The following is a 24404-nucleotide window of genomic DNA, read 5'->3' as shown; positions in this document are numbered from 1 at the left end:
GTGCTGTGCCCTGCCCCAGTGCATCCTGAGTCTGCCCCAGAGCCTAACAAACTTCAGCATGCTTGCCAGCTGCTTAGGTTCTTGTTACAGTACAGATTCTGAGCACAAGTCCTGAGAGTCTGCATTTCTCATAAGTTCCGGGTGATGCTAATACTTCCCATTCCAGGGAATGCTCGGCAGAAGAAAACCCTTAGAGAAGTCCCAGCCTCCTCCTCCCACGTGCACATGCAGGAAGGAGGACCCTAGTTGGACTGACCTTGGCCCTTCAGCTTTTGTGAATGTGATGATGCTTGGTATGCTCAAGAAAGTGAGAAAAACAGGCAGGCTGTACTCCTGTTGCTAAATAGCTCAACAAGACTGAGGGAAGATGGTAGGTGAAGAGAAAGGTAAAAAAACTTAAGCCCCCTGGGTTCCATAGTCATTTTTCCCTATTTTTCAAGCAGGTACACAGGTCATCTTGGATCTCTGAACCCAGGGCTCCTTATTGGCTGGTCTTTGGGTGATTTTAAATCTCAAGGGAGGTAACTCTAAATGTTGAGGGTTGCCACATCCCATGCTACAGGGCACTCACAATACACACCCACCATAGTACCCACCTCTTTGTGCCCAGGCTTGGCCAGGCGCTTCGGAGATCACCATGTCTGGTGGTCTTGTTTTTAGGTCTCACATTTTATTCTTGGGCAGAGGAAGTTACAATCTTACATTTTTTGTGTTGGGTATTTCTCCTTTATCTCTGTTCCCAACAGGCCCTTCCAAACTCTGTGCCAATTAGCAGACTGTGTGTTCTTTTAGTATTTTGAGATCATAGTTGACAGAGTTTTAATTGGCCTTGAAAAATTCTGTGACCCAGGAAAATAAGCATTATGAGTTCACAGAAAAGCATTATTTTTCTTCCTCTAAATTTAGCATTTACTCGTCTAACTATGTATGCCTCTGCTGCTAAATAATCCATCTCCTTTAGGAAGCTTCCTAGACTCCTAATCAGGACATCAGGGCCTGCGTGGATGATGGGGCTACAATCTCCATTTGTCAGAGAGTGGGGAGCATCAGATCTGCCAAGCCCCAATCATCTGCTTGATTTATCCCCCGTGACTTGTGGGTGATGGCTCTGCTTCCCATTTAGAGAGAAGCGAATGTCACATTGTATCAGACAGACTCTAACAGGCTCCCAACTGGCGGGCTCGGCTTTTTGTCCTATCAGACCAGAGCTGTTGTCCTTCTGCCTCTGCTGCTGTGGTCTCTGTTATGAGGTTCCTGGGCCTTGTCTTGTCACTAGCCATGTAGGAGGTGGAGGCTACTGGCTCCAGAAATGGAGGACATGGGATGATGTGCTCTGAGCATGTGACACCTGAGGAGAGTGCAGGGGGGGGGCGGGGGTTGGCACATTAGTATTGGGTGGAGGAAGCTAAGTGGCTGAGAAGCCATCTGACTGGGCCTCAGTTTCTGGGAAGGTGACCATGTGCCTTTCAGCCTGAGGCATTTCCAAAGGCCTGGAGCACACGCAACCCCAGCTGTGTCCTTCTAATAAAAAGCAGCTTAGCTTTACTCCTTCAGTGATAGGAAAACTAGGAGCGAGGCTGGTGGCTTGTGGGGCTCAGGTCTTCCCTCAACCCAAGGGTTTTTTGCAGCCTGACTCTGCCCAGGGAAGGAGCAGGCAGAACCAGTGTGGATGGCAGGCTGGTGTTGGATGGTGGTGGGGAGGGGGGCAGGGGGGTGCACCATGTGAGAGAGTTCTCTCCCCTCTGGCTGTGGGGGTTCTGGGTGACGGCTGTGGCCACAACTCGAGATGGAGCCCTTAGTTTTTCCTGTTCCTCTGCTTTCCAAGAAGGCCTTGCATCCAAACCAAAATCCTTCTGGAAGTCTTAGCCAGATGAAAGCTGATGTTGTTGCCTTTGTTAAAGTGCTTGAAAGTTTGAGTTTTCATATTATTTGGGGTCTGGATTGTGAGAGAAAAAGAGAGAGAGGAGTGTGGTGTGTGTGTGTGTGTGTGTGTGCACGCGTGTGTGTGTGTGTGTGCACGCGCTCTTTAAGAGTTGCAAAGGGAATTTATCCTGCCAAGTGGCTCTGGGAATCACCCCTGCTCGTCCGTTTACCACCTGTTTGGGAAACATTCAGTCTCTGAGGGGACAGGCACTACAATGCCCACATTCGCTTCACCCCTGGTGAGGGCCTGGACCTCCAGAACTCCGCCTGCTCTTCTGGTACACTTTCTCTCCCCGCTCTGCTCAGATTCCTCTGTGCTTGTGGTGGCTGCTCCGCTGCTGGCGGACTGGCTCCTGTCACAGTGCCTGACACGGGAAGCTCTGCAGCTCTAGGAAGAAGTGGCTGCTGTGTCCTCCCCTCCTGGTGACCCTCACCCTGGATGTTCTCTGTGCCCACTTTCTCCTCCAGGCTATTGGTTATCATTTTCAACAAGGCCCTAGCTGGCTTTTCCTGCTGAGACTGAATCCCCTACTAAACAAGCTGCCTGCCCACCCAAGGAGTCCCCAGTATTGCCTTTGCCTCAGGGTACCCTCGAGTCACAGAGCCAGTGGCTCTCATCTGCTTCTTCCTTTGCCAGTGTGCGGCTGAGGGTCACTTCCTGTCCGCAACCCTCAGGTTAGCCACGAGTCAAATGAGGGCATAAGAGCCCCATTTTCAGAGATGTCACAATGACTCACATGTGTGCGTGTGGTGCCTGGTACAGAGTGGTGCTCAGAATATGGTGGTCAGAGCTGCCGTTTTGTGACTGTAATCTCAGAACCCCTATAAGTACCCTTCAAGATCCAATCCATAATGTAAGGGAACCATTTTTTTTTATCATTTATTTTGGTATCATGTAGAGTTTAGGCAGGTTTCTTACAGAAGAAACCCCAGGGGAAGATATCCTTCCCAGTCTTGTTACTGAAGTAGTAGAGGCTGAAAAAGTCCTGTGGGCCATGTGGAGGGACAGGGCAGGACCCCTGACTCAGTTGCTTTTCCTTTAGTGATATGTGAGGCCCACCTGGCTTTGGTTGTCCCTCTGGGAAGAGGCCATCATCGTCACTGTGGGTACATAGGACCATTGCCAACATCATAAACTCAGAGAGAGAATTGTGACATACAACAGTCAGAATGCTCTATTGTGCTTAGAATTTTCAGGGTCAGTGGAAGTAGCTCTTGACCCCTCACAAAGGGATGGAAGGGCTAGAGGGTGGCACGAACAGTCCCTTCTGAAATGTCATTTAGTAGCTATGAGATCTCCTGATGGCTTTTCTTCATGCTCGTCTTAGGATTACTTCTAAGCATGTTCAAGCCCTGCTGTCACTTAAAGCTTGCTTCTTAAAGCAGAACCGTTCCCCTCTTATCCTTTCTAGCCTTACATTTAAAACACGCTTGAAGACTCTCCCCAGAAAAGACCTCAAGTTCTGTGGTTCTGCTGAGGCCACTTTTGGTGCATCCATTCTAGGCAGATAGACTTCCATGTGGGGGATGCTGGGAGATGTCACACAACAGGGACCACCAGGCAGATGTTCCAATTGGAGTGCTGCTAAATTATGCCCCTTGGTGCCTCCTCTTCCTCCTCCGCTCTCTTCTGTTTGGTTGTCACATATGCTGCTCTTTTCACATTAGCATGCGGCGATGAAGAATGGGCTCCTCTGCTTTGTGCTTGGGTGGTTTAGGATTATGTCTTTGTGTCCCAAAGCAGAACTTCCGTTCTGACCTCTCATAACCTGCCCAAATGGGTCTCTAAGCAGGCCAGCTGGAGACACCTAGTGTCTTAAATCTTAGAGATCAACAGATCTCCATTGAGTACCCGGCTGTGTGCTCAGCCCTGACCTAAGCTTAGCCACATGATTAAAGAGAGATTGGATCTTTGATTTCCTTCTGGGAGCTTGAGGACCACTGGGGTGTGAGGGTTGGATGGAGGCGGGGGGGAGTGATCAGCTGTTGCAGAATGGATTCTGAGTTATCAGGAGGGATTAAACAGCTATGTTAATGATCTTCCTAATACAGAAAAGATATAATGACTAGTTCAACTTTAGCCCAAAGAAAATTAGGTCTATTTATTGAGTAATAAAGGAAGAAGTAGCCCCGCCTCCCCCACAGCTCTTCCCAGCATAGGGTGCTTGTTATCCAAGTCCAGCTAACCCCTTCCTCAGGACACAAGGGTCCAAGGGCAGATCTAGTTCACAATTTTGTCCTTGCCTAGGACTCAGCTGGTCTGAAGCCCTCAGAGAATGGGTTGGGGCTGGATGAAGCTAGGATCTCTTGAGTGTCATCTGGGATACTTCCAGATGCAGGAATCCTATGGGTATTCCAATCACCTCTCTTGACCTCAGGACTTGTCCACCAGGGCCTGAACCCTTTTGGGACCACTCTTCTAAGGTGGTTCCATCCGACAGGACTGTGTCCTTTGGTAACTTCTAAATCCTACTCAGGGAATTTGGACAGGTGGTAGGAATGGCCATTCATAACTGCTATTTCATCTTGCTTAGGGTACTGCAACATGTCCTGTTACACCTAGTGACCCAAACTCATACTGGAGGTCCAATCCCTTGCTGTAAGAATCTCACCTTGAGCCAGGTGTCCATCCTGATCCAATTGGTTGAAGTCATTTTTCAGTAATTCTTGGGAATAAAAACCCTTCTAAGGCCAGGCTTACTAGCACAGAATGATCTGTGATTCATTATACATTCTAGATGTAAATGTGTATAGATTTGAATCTAAACTCTTTCAAATGTTCTTGTATTTTGAGTAAAGATTATCATGAGCTATATTCTACAGGAAGTTCCTGTCCGTGGGCTGATAGTTCATTGTGGGATTTTGAGAAAGGAGAAGAAGCCCTTTCAAGCTTTAAGAAATCACCTCTATACTTGCACATGGAGAGCTGCTAAGACAGCACAGTGCATTCAGTTAGCTGTGTGGGCCACGCCGTGGGTGAGCGAGAATGGGAGCAGATGTGCGGGGTGGGGGTAGATTGCTAAGGACCCTCTTGGAGATGGAGAGCCTTAGAAAGGGTGTCTAGGATCTGGGTGGGCTGAGTGTTTATTTAAGGAGGAGGAACCCTTCTAGTTAGAGGTTTGGGTGACCGAAGACCATGCCAACTGATGGGGACAGAACAGATTGGCCTAGTCAGGGTGGCTATCTGGGCCTATTGTCCAGTGACCCACTAGAGACCCTTTGGTGGCCAGGAAAAGAATCACCTGATAAGATGGTGGTGTACAAAAAAAGGGTTATCATTAGGTCATGGATATTCATCCAGAAATAAGCACAGGATGCCCTAGGATGCTGGGGGCATAGAGTGGTTGGCAGCCTTCTCTCATTTCTCTTCTGTTGAGTGGCACCATCTCTCTCCTCCATTTCTCTCTCTCCTCTGGCTGTTCTCTCTGCAGACTGGCCTCGCCACAAAACTGTGAGGCCTATCTGGCTGCCCCAGTGTATTATGTAGTTGGTGGCCTTGGCCCTGCTGTCACATGAACTTACAGCTCTGGGCCCTAGACTGTCTCTCTCTAGAGGTCTGGTCTGTGTGTTTAAGAGAGAGAAAAACGTCAGCCCTGGTCCAGTTACCTGTGGCTAGGGGCAAGTCCTGACATGCCAGGTGGCACTTGGGAGCTTGGAGGAGAGAGCGTGAGTAAGGGCTGGGGCAGTTTTGGTGGAGGGTGAGAGAAAATACTGTGGGTGGTGGACAGCTAGTGAGGCTGAAGAATAGCCTCAAGTCTCTAAAAAAGTTCTGGGAGAAATGTACACTAAGCCATTAGGACAGGTGCTTTAAGAAATGGAATTTTCAGTCCTTTCAAACTAGAACTGGAGTGGGTGTAGGCTCTGGCAGGAAGGAAATGTGGGGCATTTCATCTTCAAGCTTTGCTTTGCCAGCCACCTTCTTCTACCTGTCTCGTTAGTATCCTCACTACACTGTCACCTCACCTGGTCTGCCTGCAGCTGGACAGTTTAGATGGCCAATATACTCATCCCCAGGACACTTTAGCAGATAGGTCAAGCCTAGCCTCCTCTGCAGGCTGACTTGAGTCTTGCCAGTCACCATTAATTCTCCCCTGCACTTATCCTGGTGCCTAAGATCCTGTCTCCAGGGTCTGTGCTAGATTTTGCGTGCTAGATTTTCCCCAAGAAGCACATACTGAAAATTTCAACCCCAATACAACAGTGTTGGGAGGTGGGGCCTAATGGGAGGTGTTTAGGTCATGAATGGATCAATGCCGATTATAAAAGGCTTGAATATTTGAGCTCACTCTCTTGCTTTCTCACACCCTGTCTTTGCCCTTCCACTATGAGATGATGCAGTAAGAAGGCACTCTCTAGACCATGGCCTCTCCATCTTTGACTTCCCAGCCTTCAAAACTGTGAGCCATATATTTGTGTTTCTTATAAGTTTCCCAATCTCAGGTGTCTGTTATAGCAGCACAAAGCAAACTTAGACAGCTTGTGTCCATGTCCTACCCATAAGATTGACTAAAAGGGAATAAGCTTTGGTGATCAGATGTGGCTGTGTCATCCAGAGCCACATATGCTGGTTCTACTGGGAACTCCTTAGTGCAGCTGATTTGGGGTTACATTGTTATGGAGAAGAAAGAAACAGTACACAAGAGGGGAGTTGTAAGTTGACTGCATTGCCTCTTAGAGAGTCCATCAGAAATCCAGCAGCAGTATTGCAATGGAACTGTTATGGGGTGATTGCCCCCCCCACCAGGAAAGATAAGACAGAATAGATGCTCCCTCATCTCTGAGGCTCAGCCCTGCTCCTAGCAAGGTGAGAAGTCTTGTTCCACCAGGAACTTGGTTTTTGCTGTGGCATCTGTATATATGGCATCTATCTAGCCAAGAGTTAGAGAGCATAGGGCCACCTCTAGGTTGAGGATGACAGGGGAGTGGCCTCAGGAGTTCAGGGCTAGGGACCTTAATGGTTCTCCTTATACTTTGCTTACAGGAGCAAGGAGGATATTCCCCATAGTTGTCAATGAGAGTATTAACAAATAGCCACTATTTTATCAGAGTTTTTTCGTGGATTATCTGCATTGACTTTTCAGAAAGACTCTATGAGGCACTTTAACTTGCTCACTTTGCAGATAGGGAAACTGAGGCTTGAGGACAATATGAACTGGTAGGGGTCTCCCCTATACCAAGTGGTGGAGCAGAGTTTGCATCTGGTTTCCCACCACTGGGCTTGTGCTTCTAACATCAATCCAATGCTTTTACCCCCAGTCCATACTTGGGGGGCTAGGAAAAGGACATTAATGCCACTGATCTTTGAGAGGCCAAAGCAGGCAACATGATCAGAGGAGGCACCCCATCAGCTGGAAGGCAGCAAAACTTTAGGTAGCTTCCTGGGGCCAGACTGTGTATAGCCTCTTGACCTTCCTAGTGGGAAGGGGTGAGCCCTGCCCCTACTCGCCCTCCTCCCCTGCACACAGGCTTGTACACACACACACACACACATACAGCTTATCCTCTCACACTATGGGGAAGGGCTCCTGGAAAGCTACTGAAACCCCTTGGGAATGTCCTTGTACTTTTTCAAGGGTGTCAGTGGGGACTTTATAGCTATTGCCTTTATGTGGGGCAGGGCCTGACCAGACCATCGCTGTGTCTGTGCACAGGAAAGTATGTGCTGACTCTGGGTGGAGACCTAAGTTTGACAGTTTGGTGCCCTGAGAAGTTCCAGAGAGTTGAAAATGCAGTCTCCCTTTCAGAAGTGATGCCCTGTGCCTTGGCTGTAAGGAAGGAAAATGCCCAGCATCAGCAACCATGTTACTTACTGTCCGATAAAGTTGTTGGGAGGGTCAGGCCCTGCAGTGGGAAAGTGCTGGTGTTTGCTGACTCTTCCTCAGGCCACTGGAGAGAGCAAGGGGTGGCGCTAAGCTGAAGGCCAGCCTCCTATGGAGTTGCTATCATGGAGAAAGGACTCCTCCCCAGAGGCAAGAGTGGGACTCACCCCACACACAATGGGCACCAAGCATGGCTAGACCAGGTGGTGAGATAGTGTGTAATGGGGCTCTTTCAGGGCTTGCCAACATCTCTGGGTGTGTGAATGGAGCTGAGGTGACCAGAAGGAGCAGGAAGTTACAGCCACTGCTCTATGGATGAGCACAGTGAGTGCTCAGAGCCCCACAGGAGTGAGGAGAGGGGGCCAGCTCTGTGGACTGACAGGTACACCCTGGATACATGAATCCTGGCATCTAAGTAGATTGGAGCAAACAAGCCAGTGGGTAGCCTAAAAGGATAAGAGAAAGTCACAGGTGACAGCCTGGATTGAGTTCAAAAGAGTTGTAGGGGAGCAGCCTGGTTCAGTGTTGATGTGATTCACAGGTCAACCCTGGACAAAAAAATGAAGCCTTTCTTGTCTTTCCCATCCACTGTCCCCTGGCCACTGGCAGAAGGAGCAGGTCCTTCCATGTCCCAGAGGCCCAGAAACATTAAGGAGCACCTCTTTGAGGCTGGCTTCTGTGCCCAGTGCCAGGGACACCATGCTTGGGTATGCCCAGCATTACCCAAGGGCTGTCTGTTTGAGAACCACTGGGTTAGCTATAGAGGAAATGAAGACACAAGACCAGTCTCAAGGAGAGAGTTGGTTCAGGCTGTGGGGACAAAGTATCTATGTGCTTTTGCCCCAAGCACAAGGCCCCTCCTGGGAGCCGTAGGTGGCCAAGGCTGAGGTGTTTCTCCAACCAGCAGTGACACCGCGTGCTCTCTGCCTGTTGCTTCATTTTGACCTCTACATAATCATAGAGGCACTGCCCCAATCTCATCCTCAGATGAGGAGACCAAAGCTTATGGAGTCTCCCACCTAAGGCCCAGGGAGAGGATAGGGAAGAAAGCTGCCATTCTTCTCTGGATCCTCAGATGGGCCAGGTACCAAATAAATATCAGCCCACCTCTGCTGACCACTGGGGCCTTTCTTCCTTATGATCCTGTTATAAAAGAAAATTGGAAAAAACCCTTATTGTGCCTTCGAGGCTTTTTAATTAAATATAACTCATTTAATTTAAACTCCTCTAAGTTCCATTTTTAATATAAGTGTTATAGTAGCACAATGAAAGTGCCTTCTAATCAAAGCATGGGGGGTATCTCCTCATACATAAGCAGATGCCCTTGGGCGCCCATACCAATTATTTAGCCAGACAACAATCAAAAATCACCAAGTCCTGAGGATAAGTCATGCATAGTGGAAGTGTGGGAGCCGGAAGGAGTCAGAGCTAATTCCAAGGGCTGTGAGGCTGAGGGAGGGCCATGTCAGGAGGGCTCAGCACAGCACTCGACAGATGAAGCTAGAGAGGAAGGCTTGCTTGGTGGCAAGAGGGACTAAACTCTCCTGAACAGATGAATGCCATGCTCCCACCTGAGCATGACCAGTTCCATCTCCTCCCCTCTGCAGTTGTGGCACCAGAGTTAGAACCAGCAGTGGCCTTAGAAATGGCAGTGTCTACTCGCTGAACGCTTACCCATGCAGGATGCTGCCCAGCCTGGCCTGCAGTGGATGGCCCCAGCTGGTTCACCTTCTCCCCCAGCACTCCTGGACTCTAGAATGTTTTGTATGTTTATATCACATCATCTCCATCGACCCCCTCACTCCATGTGCAAAAACAAGACTGGGAAATAGACTCCAAGCAGAGGACTGTGCCTGAGGGCAGCGTTTCTTCGGCTTTTTGTTGTTGTTGTTGTTGTTGTTTGTCTTTTAATTTTCTAGGCACAGGAATATTTTCAACCTCACCCTGGGCTCAACATCTGGCAGAAAGAAAACCAAGTGGCAGATTAGAGTATTATGTAAAACAGGTTGATGTTGTTATGTCATCCATTAGATGGTACCTGGAGGGGATCACAAATAATTAAAACACTAACTCCTGTCCTTTCCTCTCCAGGGATATCTGACCCTGCTCTTTTCCCTGCCCCCTGACACCTGCAAAGCAGCCTTGATTTCCTTAGGGAGCACAGACTGTTAGAACAAAGCCAGCACAGGCGAGAGGCTTGCTAGTTGGGCAGGACAGCTAGTGGACATGACACATCACAGGGTGTCCCTGGGTTTCTGAGGAAACTTACCTATAAAAGGAAAAGTATAGACAATCAGTCTTTAGGGATGGTCAGTTGGTCCCATGAGACTCATGAAAAATTTGACATACCCCAGTATTCTTACCAGGAGGTCTTTAAATGATCTGATCTCATCCTGGCAATGAGATGTGTGCTTAGGGCCCCTAGGAGGAGACAGTGGAGGTATGGACCGAAATGGGGTGGAGTGGAGAAGTACTCTAGGCTACAGTCCAGCTCTGTGTGGTGAGTAGCTCTGCACAGGATGGCCTCTGTTCCATCAAGCCCTGCTAGTGTTGGTGGAAATGATGACACATGAAAGAAGTGGTCCCTTGTGCTGCTAGATCCCCCAGCTGCTAACAGTTAATGATAGTCCCTGAGATGGTCATTACTTCTTCTGAGGGACAGTGTGGGTTACTTTCCAAATCAAAAGGTTTATTAGTTTTTAATTTGTCAGGTTGTCAGAGAGAGATAAATGTAAAGTGTCCTCTTTCCTTTAGAGTCCTTGGGTTTCGCTGTGTGCGTGTGATGATGTTCAACAAGGTGAGGGATCAATAGGTTATTGACATTTACTCCATAAATGCAAGTTGGTGTCCTCTTGTATTGTCATTTTGTAGATTTGCTGCACAAATCTGCCTTAAATTCAGAACTAACTTTTCTTCTTTAATTGTAAATAAACCACATAATATAAAGCTTTAAGTAATATTAATAATTTACATTTACTCAATCTTCATTTTTTATTTATTATTTACTTTTTAAAATGAGAAAACTAACATCCCAATCTTATTCAGGAAGGCCTTGAAAATATCCCCATTTTTTTTTTTTATATCTGATATTTGGAAATCGCCATTGATTCCATTTCTGTTTAGTGTCATATCTTTCTCCTTCACTGATCACTCTCTGATCCTCACCAGAAAGCCCTGGCCAGAGCATCTGTAGACTTTACTTATGTTTCTGAGACAGATCCCAGTTACTGGGCCATCTATCTGCCCATTTCACAGATGTATAAACTGAAGCTGGAGGTATCTGGGTGACTGCCTCATGGTGCAGCCGAGGGAGCAGCTACTAATAAAACTAGTTATTCAGACCCACTGGAGGCTTCGAGGGTCGGCTTCAGGCTCCCTCACAGACATAATAAAACTTAATGTTTTTCAGTTGAACCCACAGGGATGCTATTGATGGTTTTGTCATGGTGACTTTTAAAAAAAATAGTCAAGTGGAGGAATACCTTAATAGTGAAAGAGATTACTTTGATAGTTTTTAAAAATCATCTAGACATGATCTTTTTTATCTCAATAAATCTCCCTTCAAACTTTCTAGCTTCCTTTAGACATCCCAGTCCTGCATGAGCTCTGGATTCCTTACATTGATCCATTTGTGGTTAGATAGGAAATAGGAGGCAAACAAAACTTGTGCATCATGCCCTTTGAGTCTGAGCATCAGTGTTGGAGAATCACACTTGCTCTGCCTATGTGGCCCTGCCCAGCCCTCCCTGGTTCAGTTCTTAGTCGTCTGTGGTAGTATGATAAGCACAGGAGGTATTAATTGATTGAGCAGCATGTGACAGGGCTGATTGACAGATGCCAGGGCCCATTGTATGTGGAACTTTCTCAGTTATCTAAGCACATGAAGGTTCATATTTTCAACTTTACCCCATCCTCCTTGATCTGTCTTTAAGGCAGTGAGCCAATGGACCTGGAGAATACCGACCTGTCCCTAACCCCAGAGAGTTGCTAGGGCCTCGGAGGCTTCTCTCTGCGAGGCAGGAGGTAAACACTGACGTTTCTCAGCAGCCAGCCTCTACTGAACACTTGCTGAAGGCTCCACATGACTGGAATGAGCCACATTTGTTCAGCTTCTCCCCCAGAATATTCTCTTCCTTGCTTGGTTCTCTCTGGCTAGCCCTGAGTTTAGGAGCAATCCTCCAACCTTCTCTATCACTTGCCTTTGAGGACTCAGACATGATGTACTGGGAAATCTATCAACTCACTGGTTTTACTTCTGCCTTTAACTCAGCCCTACAAATGAGATAACATGTACAAAATGCTTGCTGTGCGCTCAGTGAGTGGGAGCTGGTAATGGAATACATGCCACAGAAGGCATCACTTTATTTAGCTGTATTCTGTCAGTCCAAGTGAAGAGTTTAATTGCAGAATGGTGTCTTGCGAGCAAAAATGAAAGTAGCTGGAGTTAAGTTTTTAAAATTCAAATGAATAAATGGAAAAATTGTACAGAGGCTTGTTAAAGAAGCATTAGTTTTTAAAAGAGCATTCAGATATGAACAACTTAGAAGTTGGATGTCAGAATTTCAGTAGAAATGGGGCTGTTAGCAAAGCTTGCTCTCCTCTGTACTCAGTGGTTTCTAAACTGAGCATGTGAGCTTCCCTTTGTAGCATGGGAAATGAGACCTGAGGAATCCTGAAGCCAGGAGCTCCCTCTGCTCCTTGCTGCTGGATAGAGGCACTGTCATCATGGACCACCTTGAAGACATTGACATGGGGACCTATGCATCCCTGGCCTGTCCATGGAAGGCTCACCTTTACTCAGTCTGCACAGACCTGGCCATATTGAGCCTCACTGAGCTTACTGTTTCATTTCTTTCTTTCTTTCTTTTGCATGGATACTTTTGAATCCCCACTTTTCCAACCCATATAACCAACATTTTCCCAGAAGTCACTGCTTCCCCATAATACTCTAAGGGACAGTGAGACTCTTACCCCCATCAGGTATGTCTGGGAACATGGATGAGGAGTTGTAATGATGGACTGGGGAAGGCTCCACCACCCTTTCCTTGGGCCCGAAGTGGACGCTGGAAGGCTCTAGGGATGGCATTTGAGGATCTGCATTCAAATTCTTACAGTAGCTCTTGAACTGCTTTTTGGTAGCTGAGAATTTGCAATAGACTTTTGGATTATGAAAAATATTACTCAGCATTCACATTATATTGATTCAAAAATAAAGATTATGCTGTTCAACTGCACAGTAAAATAGAGCTTTATGGAATGGTAATTTTTTACTTAAGTTCTTCTACATTATAGTGGGAGATAATGGATTCAGGAAGGGTACAATGAGGAATAAAGCTGTTGTATTGTATTGGTTAAATGACATTTAAAATGATTTGGCTGTCAAATTCGTGGAAAGGTTATGAACAGTGAATGAAAAATCTAAAATTAATTCCTTACTTCAAGAAAGTATGATTTATACCATAATAAAATTAGATTTTTAGTTAAAGAAATTTAGTCATTAAGTAATGCCCGTACGCTAACTCTCATTTATAACCATCTGGTTTGAAGCTTCTGTAGAAAATAATTTCTTCCTTAGGCAATGCATCCGGGGCCTTGGTGTCATTTATGTCAATGAATTTCGTTCTGTATATTTCTGCTTCAGCTTTTAGGGAGTTTCTTTTTCAAGTACTGGAAAGATGAATTCTTATTTAGCCTTAACAATTGAGGGAATCATTGAACTTATTTACCTCTCCACATGGTCTTATCTTTCTCCTTTAGTTATTTTCATTAATGATCATCATGGTGATGATGGGTAATGTCTGAGAACTGTGCATGCCAGACACCTGCTAGGCATGGTACAGGCTTATTTTTATTTAATTTAATCATCACAACTGCTCTATGAGGAATGAACTCTTCCTATATGAATTTTACATGCACAAACTGAGGCTGAAGACAGTTAAATCATTTAACAAAGGTGAGAACCACATAGCTGGTGAGATAAGCCTCGATGCAGACTGGATCCTTCTGATTTCAGAGACCCAACTCTTAATCTCTGTCCTATTTTTCATGAGTATCAATCACTTTCTTTGAGGCAGAAGAATGTGGGGCTAGGACTTCAAAAACTAGGTCCTGGCTGGGCTATTTCCTTCTCATGTAATACTCAATAGAACTGTCTTAGTCCATTTTCTGTTGCTACAACAGAATACCTGAGACTGGGTCATTTATAACTGCTTTCTCTGCAGTTCTGAAGGCTGGGAAGTTCAAGAATATGGTGCCAGCAACTGGAAAGGGCCTTTTCTCTTTGTCATGACAGAGCATCACACAAACAGGAATTGCATGCTCTAGACAGAAAAAAAAAATCGAACCAAACTTATCCTTGTGTCATTAGTCTGTTCACATGATAATTAACCCATTCCCATGGTAATATGCTTAATCCATGACCTTAACACTTCTCAGAAGTTCTACGTCTTTATACTGTCACAGTGACAATTAAACTTTAATGTGAGTTTTGGAGGGGACATTCAAACCATAGCAAGAACTTTCTGGATCTATACATTAGGGACTGAGGGTTCTTTCCTCTATTCAACAAACTTCTAGTGTATACTCTGGGGTACTTTGTCTCATTTTATTTTTAAATTTTTTATTGAAGCATATCAAATAAAAAAGTGTACATCTCTCAAGTGTAGAGCTCAATTAACTTTTACGAATTGAACACATTCAGAACATTCCCAACATCCCCGAAGCCACCCTGTACCCCTCAGCCATTAACCGCCCCTAAGGTTAACCACTAATCTATCACCAGAGATTCTTCTTTCTGAAACTAATAAAAATAAAATCTTAAAATTGTGCTCTGCTGTGTCTGCCTTCTTTCGTTCACCATCATGCCCAAGATTCTTTCAAGTCATTGCATATTTCAGAATTCATTCTTTTGCATTGCCGTCAAGTTTTCTTGTATGGATCTGTCACTATTTGGGTTGTTCCCTGTTCTTGGCTGTTGACCCCAGGCTCTGATCAGCATTCTCAGCATGCATTTTCATGCTCACATGAACATACTTCTGTTGGACATACACCTAGGAGTGGAATGGTTGGATCAGGAAAGCGAGTCACAATAGTTATTTTTACAGAATTTAATATCAGGAATTGGCTTAAAGGATACTGAAGGATCAAAAAGGCGAAAAGGGACACCCTGAGATAACCAAGTATAATACCTGCAGGAAGCCACTCTTGTCTCCAGGCAAGGAGGCACATGGAACTCAGGCTTGGACCAACGAGTAAGGTCCTACCAGTGCTAGTCATCTGAGAGTAGGAAAATTATAGTTGCTCTGTATTTTTGTAAACATTTCCTTTCATCAGGTTTTAGAAATGCTATGAGTGCTGTGGTAGAGAGTAGAGTCCTCTTGCAGTTTGAACTTCTTGTGAAGTGCCTGTTCAAATCTTTTGCTTATTTTTCAGTTGGGTTATTTGTCTTTTTCTTATTGATTCGTGGGAGTACTTTGTATATTCTGAGTGAGTCCTTTATCAGACAGATGGACTGCAAATATATTCCCTTAATGACTTGCCTTTTCACTGTTTTAATTGTATCTTTTAATGAACAGAAGTCTCAATTTTAGCAAATATCATTCTTTTCCTTAATGGTTCTGTTTTCACATCCTATTTAAGACATTTACACCCATTGAAGGTCATGGAGATACTCTCTTATGACACCATCTCAATGCTTTATTGTTTTACCTCTCACCTTTAGATCTACAATTCATCTGGAAGTGATTAATAGAGTGTGGTAAGGGAGGTGGTTGAGTTGAGGTTCTCTTTTTTTCCCCTCTGATGTCCAATTGATCTAGTTGCCAGCTGTTGAAAAATCATTTCCCCCACTAAATTTCCCTGACACCAGAAACTGAATATGCATGGTTTGTTGCTTATCAGTATACCTTTTCTCTTTCTTAGGGATTTATTCAGTTATTAATCTTTTCAAAAGACCAACTTTTTAATGGTGCAGTCCTCCCATTTTATTGATTTCTGCATCTATCGTGTTTCTTTTGTTCTACCTTTTTTAGCTTAAACTGTTATTTTTCTAGTTTCCTGAGATAGATGTTTATATCATTTCTTTCCAGTTTTCTGTCTAAAAATGCATTCAAGGCTATCATTTCCCTCTACGACTACTTTAACTACATCTTGCAATTTTGAAAATGTTATAATTCAGTTGTCATTCTGCTCAAAAATGTATTTCCTTTGTGATTTTTTTTTCTAATGGAAATTATATGATATGCTTCTGAATCCATGGGTCAAATATTTGGAGATTTTCCTTGTCATCTTTTTGTTACTGATTTCTACTTTACTTTCACTCTAGCCAGAGAACTCCACGTAGTTTCTACCCAATATTAGTAATTTGAAACTGTTTATGATTCAACATATAGTCACTTTTTATAAATGTTGAATGGACACAGGATGAATGCATGGTATACATTTGCTGGGTCGTGTTTGGTGTATATAAATTAAATCGAATTGGGTCATCATGATGCTTAACTCTTCTTTATCCTTACTCATTTCTTTTTCTCTTGTTTGATGAGTCAGTGACAGATTTCTTAAATTCTCCATTCAGTGTTTTGGGTTTTAAAATTTCCCCTCTTAGTTCCTTTAGCTTTGACTTTATATATGTTTAGGCTATGCTATTAGAAGTATACAAGTTTAGAATTGCTATATATTTCTGTAAATTGGCCCTTTTATCATTACTAACCACATGTTTTTATCACCAACACTGATTCTTGCTTTAGAGTCTACTTTATCTATAACACCTTTCTCTTGGTTGGAACTAATATGATTTCTTTTTCTTTTTCTTTCTTTCTTTTTTTTTTTTTTTATTCCAGGGATTGAACCCAGGAGCACTTAACCACTAAGCCACAACCCCAACCATTTTTAATTTTTTTTTCTTTTGAGACTGGGTCTCACTAAGTTTCTTAGGGCCTTGTTAAATTGCTGAGGCTGGCCTTGAACTTTTGATTCTCCTGCTTCAACCTCCCAAGTTGCTGGGATTACAGGCATGTGCCACCATACCTGGCTCTTTCCTACCTTTTTACATCTAGCTTTTATATATCCTTTTGTATCCTTATGTTTATATCTCTTACAAACCACATAAGTTGGATTTTAACTAATTTGCCAATATTTGTATTCTAACCCATTTGTATTTAAATCACACACACACACACACACACACACACACACAAAAGGGAACCAGAAGGAAGTGAGTGCAATATGTTGCACACAGTTTGCCCTGGGATTATATGATTATGACTGATTATGAGTAGCCCATATGCAGGGCAAGAGACCAAGAAACAAGTAAAAAAAATTTTGCCTCAAATAAGCAATAAAGAAGGTAGCTTCAAATAAGTCTCAAATAATGAAACCTAAGACCCCCCCAACTCCCCACAAGGGAGACAAAAATGAATCAAGAAAGAATGGCCCTGGTTAATGCAGCAAAGTTTCTGTTTACTCCATATACTCTTGAATAATTTCTAGTCCCAAGAATAATTTCTATTCTCAAGTATATCAAGATGATCCACTAATGTTCCATTTGTCTATCAAAGACAAGTAACACCTCTGTGGAAGGCTATAAAGTCATCCCCAGGGCTTTCTATATATCATCTCAGCATCCATACTAAATATGTAAGAACAGCATCAAATGACAAAATTCAAGGAAACAGGTAACAGAAATAGACCCACAGGCTATCTAGATCCTAAAAGGAAGAGACACATGCTTTAGAATAACTATGGCTAATACATTCATGAAAATAGAAAAAAATGCTAAAATGCACCATAAAATTAGAATCTACTAGAAAAGAATCAAATGGAAATTCTAGAACTGAAAATTAAATAAAAGAATTCAACAAATAAATTTGATAGTTGATTCAACCCAACTAAAAATAGAAAAAGTCAAATGAAAGATCAGTAGACAATAACTAGATTGAAGACCTGAAAGGAAAAATAATGAGAATGAAAATATAGAAAAGTGTGTAGAAAAAAAGAGATAGGTAGCATAGTGAAAAGTCTAACAAGCATGCAATTGAAATTTCAGAGTCCAAGGGGAGAAGAAATTGGTCTGAACCATTATTTGAAGACATATTGGTTGCATATTTTCTAAAATAAGTGAAAGGCATCAAGCCAGAAATTGAAAACCTCTACAAACCCCATGCAAAATCAATACAAAGAAAACTATCAATATGTATTCACAGAAAAAGTAGCTGAAAATCTTAAAAATAACTGGAGGGTGAGTGATGGCAATAGAGCAGCAGTAAGAGTGATAGCTGACATTTCAGGAGAAAATAATGGAACCAGAGGACAATGGAATGACACTTTTAAAATTCTGAAAAAAAATTAAAAAAAAAAACTTAGAATTTAATATCCACTGGAAATACAGGTATTCATAAGGCAGGCTAAATGAAGACCAAATAATGATACATTTATACAAATAAAACCTGACAGAATAAATTGCAATACTATTAGGACCTCTTGAGGAAAAAGAAAAATTATTGAGATAAATGCAAGAAGAATGAAGAGCACCAGAAAAGGTAAAAAAAAATTATAAAGGGATAAATATAAATATATTTTGACTGACTGCCTAACACAACAATAATGCCCTATAATGTAAAAAATACTTGGAGAACTAAATTACATGTCAATATGATTACAAAAGGGCAGAAGCTCAATGGAATTGAAATGTTATAATGCCATAGCACTGACAAAAAAAAAAGAAAAGAAAAGAAAAATTAGTGCTATGAGATTAAGTTTATGGAATCACAATGATGACCAAAACAATGGTGACCAGTTTCCCCTGGACAGTGGTGAGTTTGGGGATGACCTCAATGGACTTTTCTTCTCTCCAAATACTGGCCTTTCAGTTCTTATGCCTTGGTTGCTGTTGGGAGCCTTCAAAACCTTTTCATTTATTTTTTTAAAATATAACTGTTATAGTTGTTCTTAGCAGAAGAATTAGTCCAGTACAAGCTATTCTTCCATTCTGAAGTGGAGGTGTATCTCATTTAATTTTTATAATATCGTCATAAATAAGTACTGCTAGTTTATTTTAGAATATGAAATATTATATGAACAGGCTTTAAGATATGATTTTGAGATTTGATTCTCAGTTGGCCACTGACCAAAATGTAAGATCTTGGTCAAGTTTAACCTCTTTTTTCTTTTTTAATCAATGTCTGGTTAAATGAAGTGGGGAAAACCTTGAAAGATAAGATGATTCAAGTTTTATTTAAACTATTCCCAAACTTAGTAAAAGGAAAACTGTCAAATTCATAGTAAAAAGCTAGTATCATTGAAATTCCTAATCTGAAAAAAGATACACAACTGTAGTTTATGAATATAAATATAAAATATGTAAACCAAACAATGTAAAAACATATGAAAAACCTATCAAACAGATCCAGGAGCACATTTTGAAAAGTATATCCTGACTCAGAAGCTAAGTTCAGAAATACGGAGATGGTGGAACATTATGAAATCCACTGTATAAGTAATCATGTTAATAGAGCTAAGAAGAAACTCATGTGATCATCTCCATAAATGCAGAAAAGCACTTGATAAGATTCAGCACATATTTTGATTTATTTTTATTCAACAAATGTGTATTAAGCATCTGCTCTATTATAGCACTGAGGATACAAGAGTAAAAAAGATACTGGCTCCATCCCAGCTCTCATTCCAGTGAGGGAAAGAGTCAATAAATAAATGAGTAAAGGAACAAGCTATTTTTAGGTAGAACATACATTTATTTTAAAAACTCAATAAAATGCATATTGACTTCATTAATAAAATAAACATAACTCAGGCCAAAATACTGCATTTTACTTAATAGGGAATAATGAGATTTTCTTCCTAATGTTGGAAAGAAGATAAAAATGCTCACCATGTTCACAACATTTAACATTAGAGTGAAGAATTGGTTAAGGCAATAAGACAAGAGAAAGCAATGAAAAGTATAGGAATCAGAAAGAGAGAGAGATCAGATCATGCTCTTTGTAGAGTAAATATACAAATAGGAACCCCCCCCCCCCTCAAAGAATCAATGGAAAATCTATTAAGAACAATAAAAAATTAAGTGGTTATAAAATAAAAATAAAAATTAATTGCCATCATTTATACAAACAAAAACCAGTTAGAAGATGTACTGGAGGACAAGATTCTATTTATGATGACAAAAGATATACACAAAAGACATATTCAATATATACACAAGGAAAATTATAAAACACTCCTTGATATTATTTTAAAGAACTAAAATCAGTATACTATGGTGATACAGCCACATCAATGTTTATAGCAGCTCAATTCACAATAGCCAAACTATGGAATCAACGTAAGTGCCCTTCATCAGATGAATGGATAATGAAAATGTGATATAGATACACAGTGGGGTTTTTCTCAGCCATAAAGAAGAATGAAATTATGGCATTTGCTGGAAAATGGATGGAACTGGAGAACATCATGTTATGTGAGATAAGCCGGACTCAGAAAGTAGAGGATGAAGGTTTTCTTCTATATGCCGAAACTAGACCAAAATAAAGGGGGAAAGGGGGAGGGGAACAGCATTCTGGGGTTAATTTGGTTCCTTGGGCTATGTGAAGAGCTGCCAGCCCGTCACATGGGTCCTCCTTTAGTCTCCACTCAGGATTTTCACGCATTAGAGAGGTGCATTCAGGGAATATAATTTGGGGGGAAGTCACTCTTCAATGCCTCCTCAGTTTCATCTCTAAGGTTGCCTCCCTCTCCTGACCACAAGAAGATGTTAGGCAAGAATGCAAAGGCCTGAGAGACAATGCTACTAGCTTGAAAGTCACCAATGCAGAAGGATCTTGGTTGCAAAGGTGAGAAGGTAGCTGGTTTTGCTTCTGTGGCCAGCATGTACTTTCAACTTATTCTCAACCTTAAACTTTTTATCCTAAGCTGGCCATTTGTGATACTTTTTGTTAATGAGGAAAACACAGCATACATTTCCAGCCTTTCCCCCTCATTACTTCTCACTGGGGCATTTTCTGCATCCTGAGCTACCCTGCATTATCCCACCACCTTCTCTTTTCTCCTGCTCTTTTCTCTTCCTAGTATACTGTCCCTCCCATATTCCTGTCTGAAAACCTGCCCATTCTTTAGTGCTATTTTCAAAGGTTCTTTAAAAAGCACTTTTACTTATGTTTCCAGCTGAATGTGAAATACTGGTATTTATCATGGCAAATCACCCTTTGATTTCTCAGTAATTTGTATTTCTTCTGTAGTTCCCTGTTCAACTGTGAATATTAATGCAGAGACTCTGTTGTACCTGGGTAATTCTGAAACAGTTTGCTTATTGCACTGCACATAGCTGGCAACAAAAAGATGAGACTGAATTAGGCAAATCTCAGGGCTCAATTCAGTCCAGTGGCATGGACTGCCTCTCTAAGTTGTCCATAAGATCCAGCCATTGGAAACTATGAATTGGGTATAATCAGTTACCCGATGAGTCAGTGACCCATATGGAAACACTGGTGATCTTTGCCGTGACGCCACAAATTAGAACCTGCTTCTGGTTAGATAATCTTGGATCCTAAAGTACCTACAGACCAGCAGAGAGGTGGTACATCAACCTGGAACAGTATCTGTGTTAACACTTAGGACCAGTCCAGATTCCACAGAAGGAAGAGTCTGAAAATTAACTGTGCTTATTAAAAATTGCATGATTAAATGTGTATATATAATTTATTAATTTATATGTATTTGTGTAAGCCCCCATGGCAACAAGTTGTTTACATTTGTAGATGTGTGTGTGTGTGTGTGTGTATTGTGTGAAATAAGTAGACCCAACATTGCTGCATGTCACATTCTTTCTAGCCTGTTCACCTTTTTGTGAATATGTGACTAACAAGAGGTGAGGTATTTTCAAGAATCTATAAATATAAATTATTCTTCAAAAACACAAGTCTTTCTTTTCTTTCAGGAATCAAGAAGCTTTGAAGTCACAAGAAGAGAAGGTAGGGGAAATGCACTTATATCCATTTTACTCTCAGTGTTGACAGTTGGGAAGTAGTTTGCTGAAACTAAGATGCACTCAGACTATGGACAGCCCTTTCTTTGAAATTTCATGTGGCGTTTTCTGGGAGCTGAATGCTTAGCATTCGGCTCCAAGGACTCAAGACTGCAGGACAGGTTTGCCTGTGAGAACTATGGCTTCCATCTTCAAGTATCCAAGGTGGGGCCTGGGGAACTGGCTCACTACTGAGCGTGACCATGGTCTCTTAAGATAAGCCTTGTTTTTGCATTTAATTTGAAGTCATTATTTGGATTCACAGAGCAAAATCAATGTCAATAACAGCAAAAATTGGTTTATAGTTTGAGGTATTTCAATATCTGGAAAGAGACACCACTGTGAAAAATATTTATGATTAGATTTTTACGGCTTCAGCTCAACTTAAGTAGAAATAACCAATTAATTTTCCCTTTGAAAACGATTTCACAATGTTCTATTTTCCTTACCGACATTCCTCCCGCACGTTTGTTTTCTGGTCTCTAAGGTAAGCATATATGGGTGGTAATTTCAGAAATCTTTTAGTGGAAATAGAAATTTCCCTTATTCACTTTCAGTAATAGTCCCTATTAAGAGGATGCCTTTTGTGTGATTTGTGGAATCATTAACGATCATCTCCTTTTTGTAGGGAGTGAGTTCTTGGTCAGGAGTGTGGCCTTTGGTTTTCCGGTCATCGCATCCTTCTTGGTGTTACTGTCTCCAATAAGAGTGACAGAATTTAAAAAATATTAGCGGATTCCATATTTACTCCTAAATCTAGCACACACTCACTGACTGGTTAGTTCCTATGTTAGGCAGCCCAGTGAGGCTGGTCACGTTGTCAACATGTCTTTCTAGAGCTTGAGAACATAAACTTGCAGTATTATTTATATTGGGCTCAATGGGTTGCTGCTGTCCATGATGCTGAAATCCCAAATCTGAAGGATATGAGTAACCTAACACTACAATTAACTTCCCGTCTCCCATTCCCGTTTGCCATTGTCTTTGGTTTTGGACCCAATGTCCGCTGAATCGTATCCATAGGACAAACTGCATTGTGTGGCTATCCATACCAAGTGAAACTGGATGAAGGTGGATGGGACAGGGAAGGATATTTTCACTGAAAGTTGTGTTCATGAGGGAACAGTGACCATGTAAATTGGAGAAAAATAGCCTGAAAGAGAGAAGTTGACATGAACTTTGGTTTTGAATAATATGCTATTCATGTCAGAACCCCTGAGCATGAATGTTTGGAATTAATTTGCATTAAGGAATCACATATACACTTAACCTTTTGGGAATCTTACTGGAAACATGTCTAATAAAGCTGTGCTTGTGGAAGAATCATATATATTTTCACTCAAAGGTTTAAAATGTCCTGATTTGAACTTATGACTTCAAATCCCCAGAAGAATGAGATTGTCCAAAGGCACCATCAGTCTGTGCTGTCCTTACCTACAACTTCTTACTCTTTTGGAAGCATCAGCTTTTGCAGCTAGCTGACTGGGAACATATGCTTTGGGTTTGTACTAGCAAATTTGTCCTGACATATAAATTTCTTCCTTCCTATTATGAGCTAATGTCATTCTAGCTTGTCAAAGTTGAGTGTTTAAGAGTTCCTGAAAATAGTTCAATGGTTTGATGTCAATGCTTACAACCTGGTAGGAAGGAAGGAAGGAAGGAAGGAAGGAAGGAAGGAAGGAAGGAAGGAAGGGTGGGTAGGACCCTGCAGGTTGGTTCCAAATATTTTGGGGTCTGACAATTCACTGACACATGTTGTAGAGTTAATATCCAGAATAGTGTATGAGTACAAAAATGATAGAAGCACTGTGAATATTTCAGTAAATGATTAATCCTACAAATAGAAATAGATCATTATTATCTGGCAACATGCACTTCAGAGTGGTTGCTGGCTCTGACTTGACCTGAAACAGAAGGAGGAGCAGGTAACTAAAGCCCAGTTCACCAGGCCTAGGAGAGTCCCCAGAAGTCCAGAGAGCAGCCAGGTCTGGAGAGGCAGCCTCCTGAGTAACTCCTGACTCAGGATAAACACTCCATTTGGGGTTTAGCATCACAAATGGGTGGCGCATTACAACTTCCCACTGTATGACTTTTGGAAACTCTTGACAGTCTATGGAAATGGACTTTGGGGTGAAGTGAGTGCCCCGTGTGCCTCGGACCTGCTCTCTGCCTTATTTCCCTTTCTTTCCTCCCAGCCTTAGGTGCATCCACAGATCATAAACCTAACCTTCTTGCCTCTGACTTTAAACTGTTCCCACAGCCTCCATGCTTTGTCCTCCATCTCAAATCCACTCTCCTTCAATCCTGCCAACTCTTTCTTGAAGTATGTGGTTTCCCCTAGTTCTTAGATGTAAGGGCTCCTATCCAGTTACTCATTGCCTAGAAGCAAAAACCTTCCTCTCCATCATCCCCATGTTCCTTATGGCGCCAGCCCAGAGCCAGCAATGCTCAGAAATTGTTTCTTGACTTCAGCACAAGCTACCCATCTTCATTGTCTGTGTAGTCTTTTCATCCTGGGCCTATCATGGTGAGATACAAGAGAGGCACTGAGATCTTTGGTTCTCAAAAGGTACTTTTGAAGACCTTTCTGTGGATATGTTAGATATTCCTGGCTGAGGCACTGATGA

The 24404-nt window shown here is 42.3% G+C and overlaps 1 protein-coding gene across 1 annotated transcript in view; it reads left to right on the top strand.

Moving 5' to 3' along the window:
* Fstl4 (follistatin like 4) overlaps nt 1-24404 on the top strand; it is a 413115-nt gene that overhangs the window by 12845 nt on the left and 375866 nt on the right. The window contains exon 3 of the mRNA XM_046467657.2: nt 21691-21724. Within this exon, the coding sequence (XP_046323613.1) occupies nt 21691-21724 (34 nt within the window). The remainder of the gene's footprint in view (nt 1-21690; nt 21725-24404) is intronic.

This window comes from Marmota monax, unplaced genomic scaffold (assembly GCF_021218885.2).
Source record: "Marmota monax isolate L192 unplaced genomic scaffold, Marmota_monax_Labrador192_F-V1.1 WCK01_AAM20220418_F8-fsc00199, whole genome shotgun sequence".
NCBI lineage: Eukaryota > Metazoa > Chordata > Mammalia > Rodentia > Sciuridae > Marmota > Marmota monax.
Note: the sequence above shows the minus strand (reverse complement) of the source record. Positions and strands in the feature narration are given on the sequence as shown.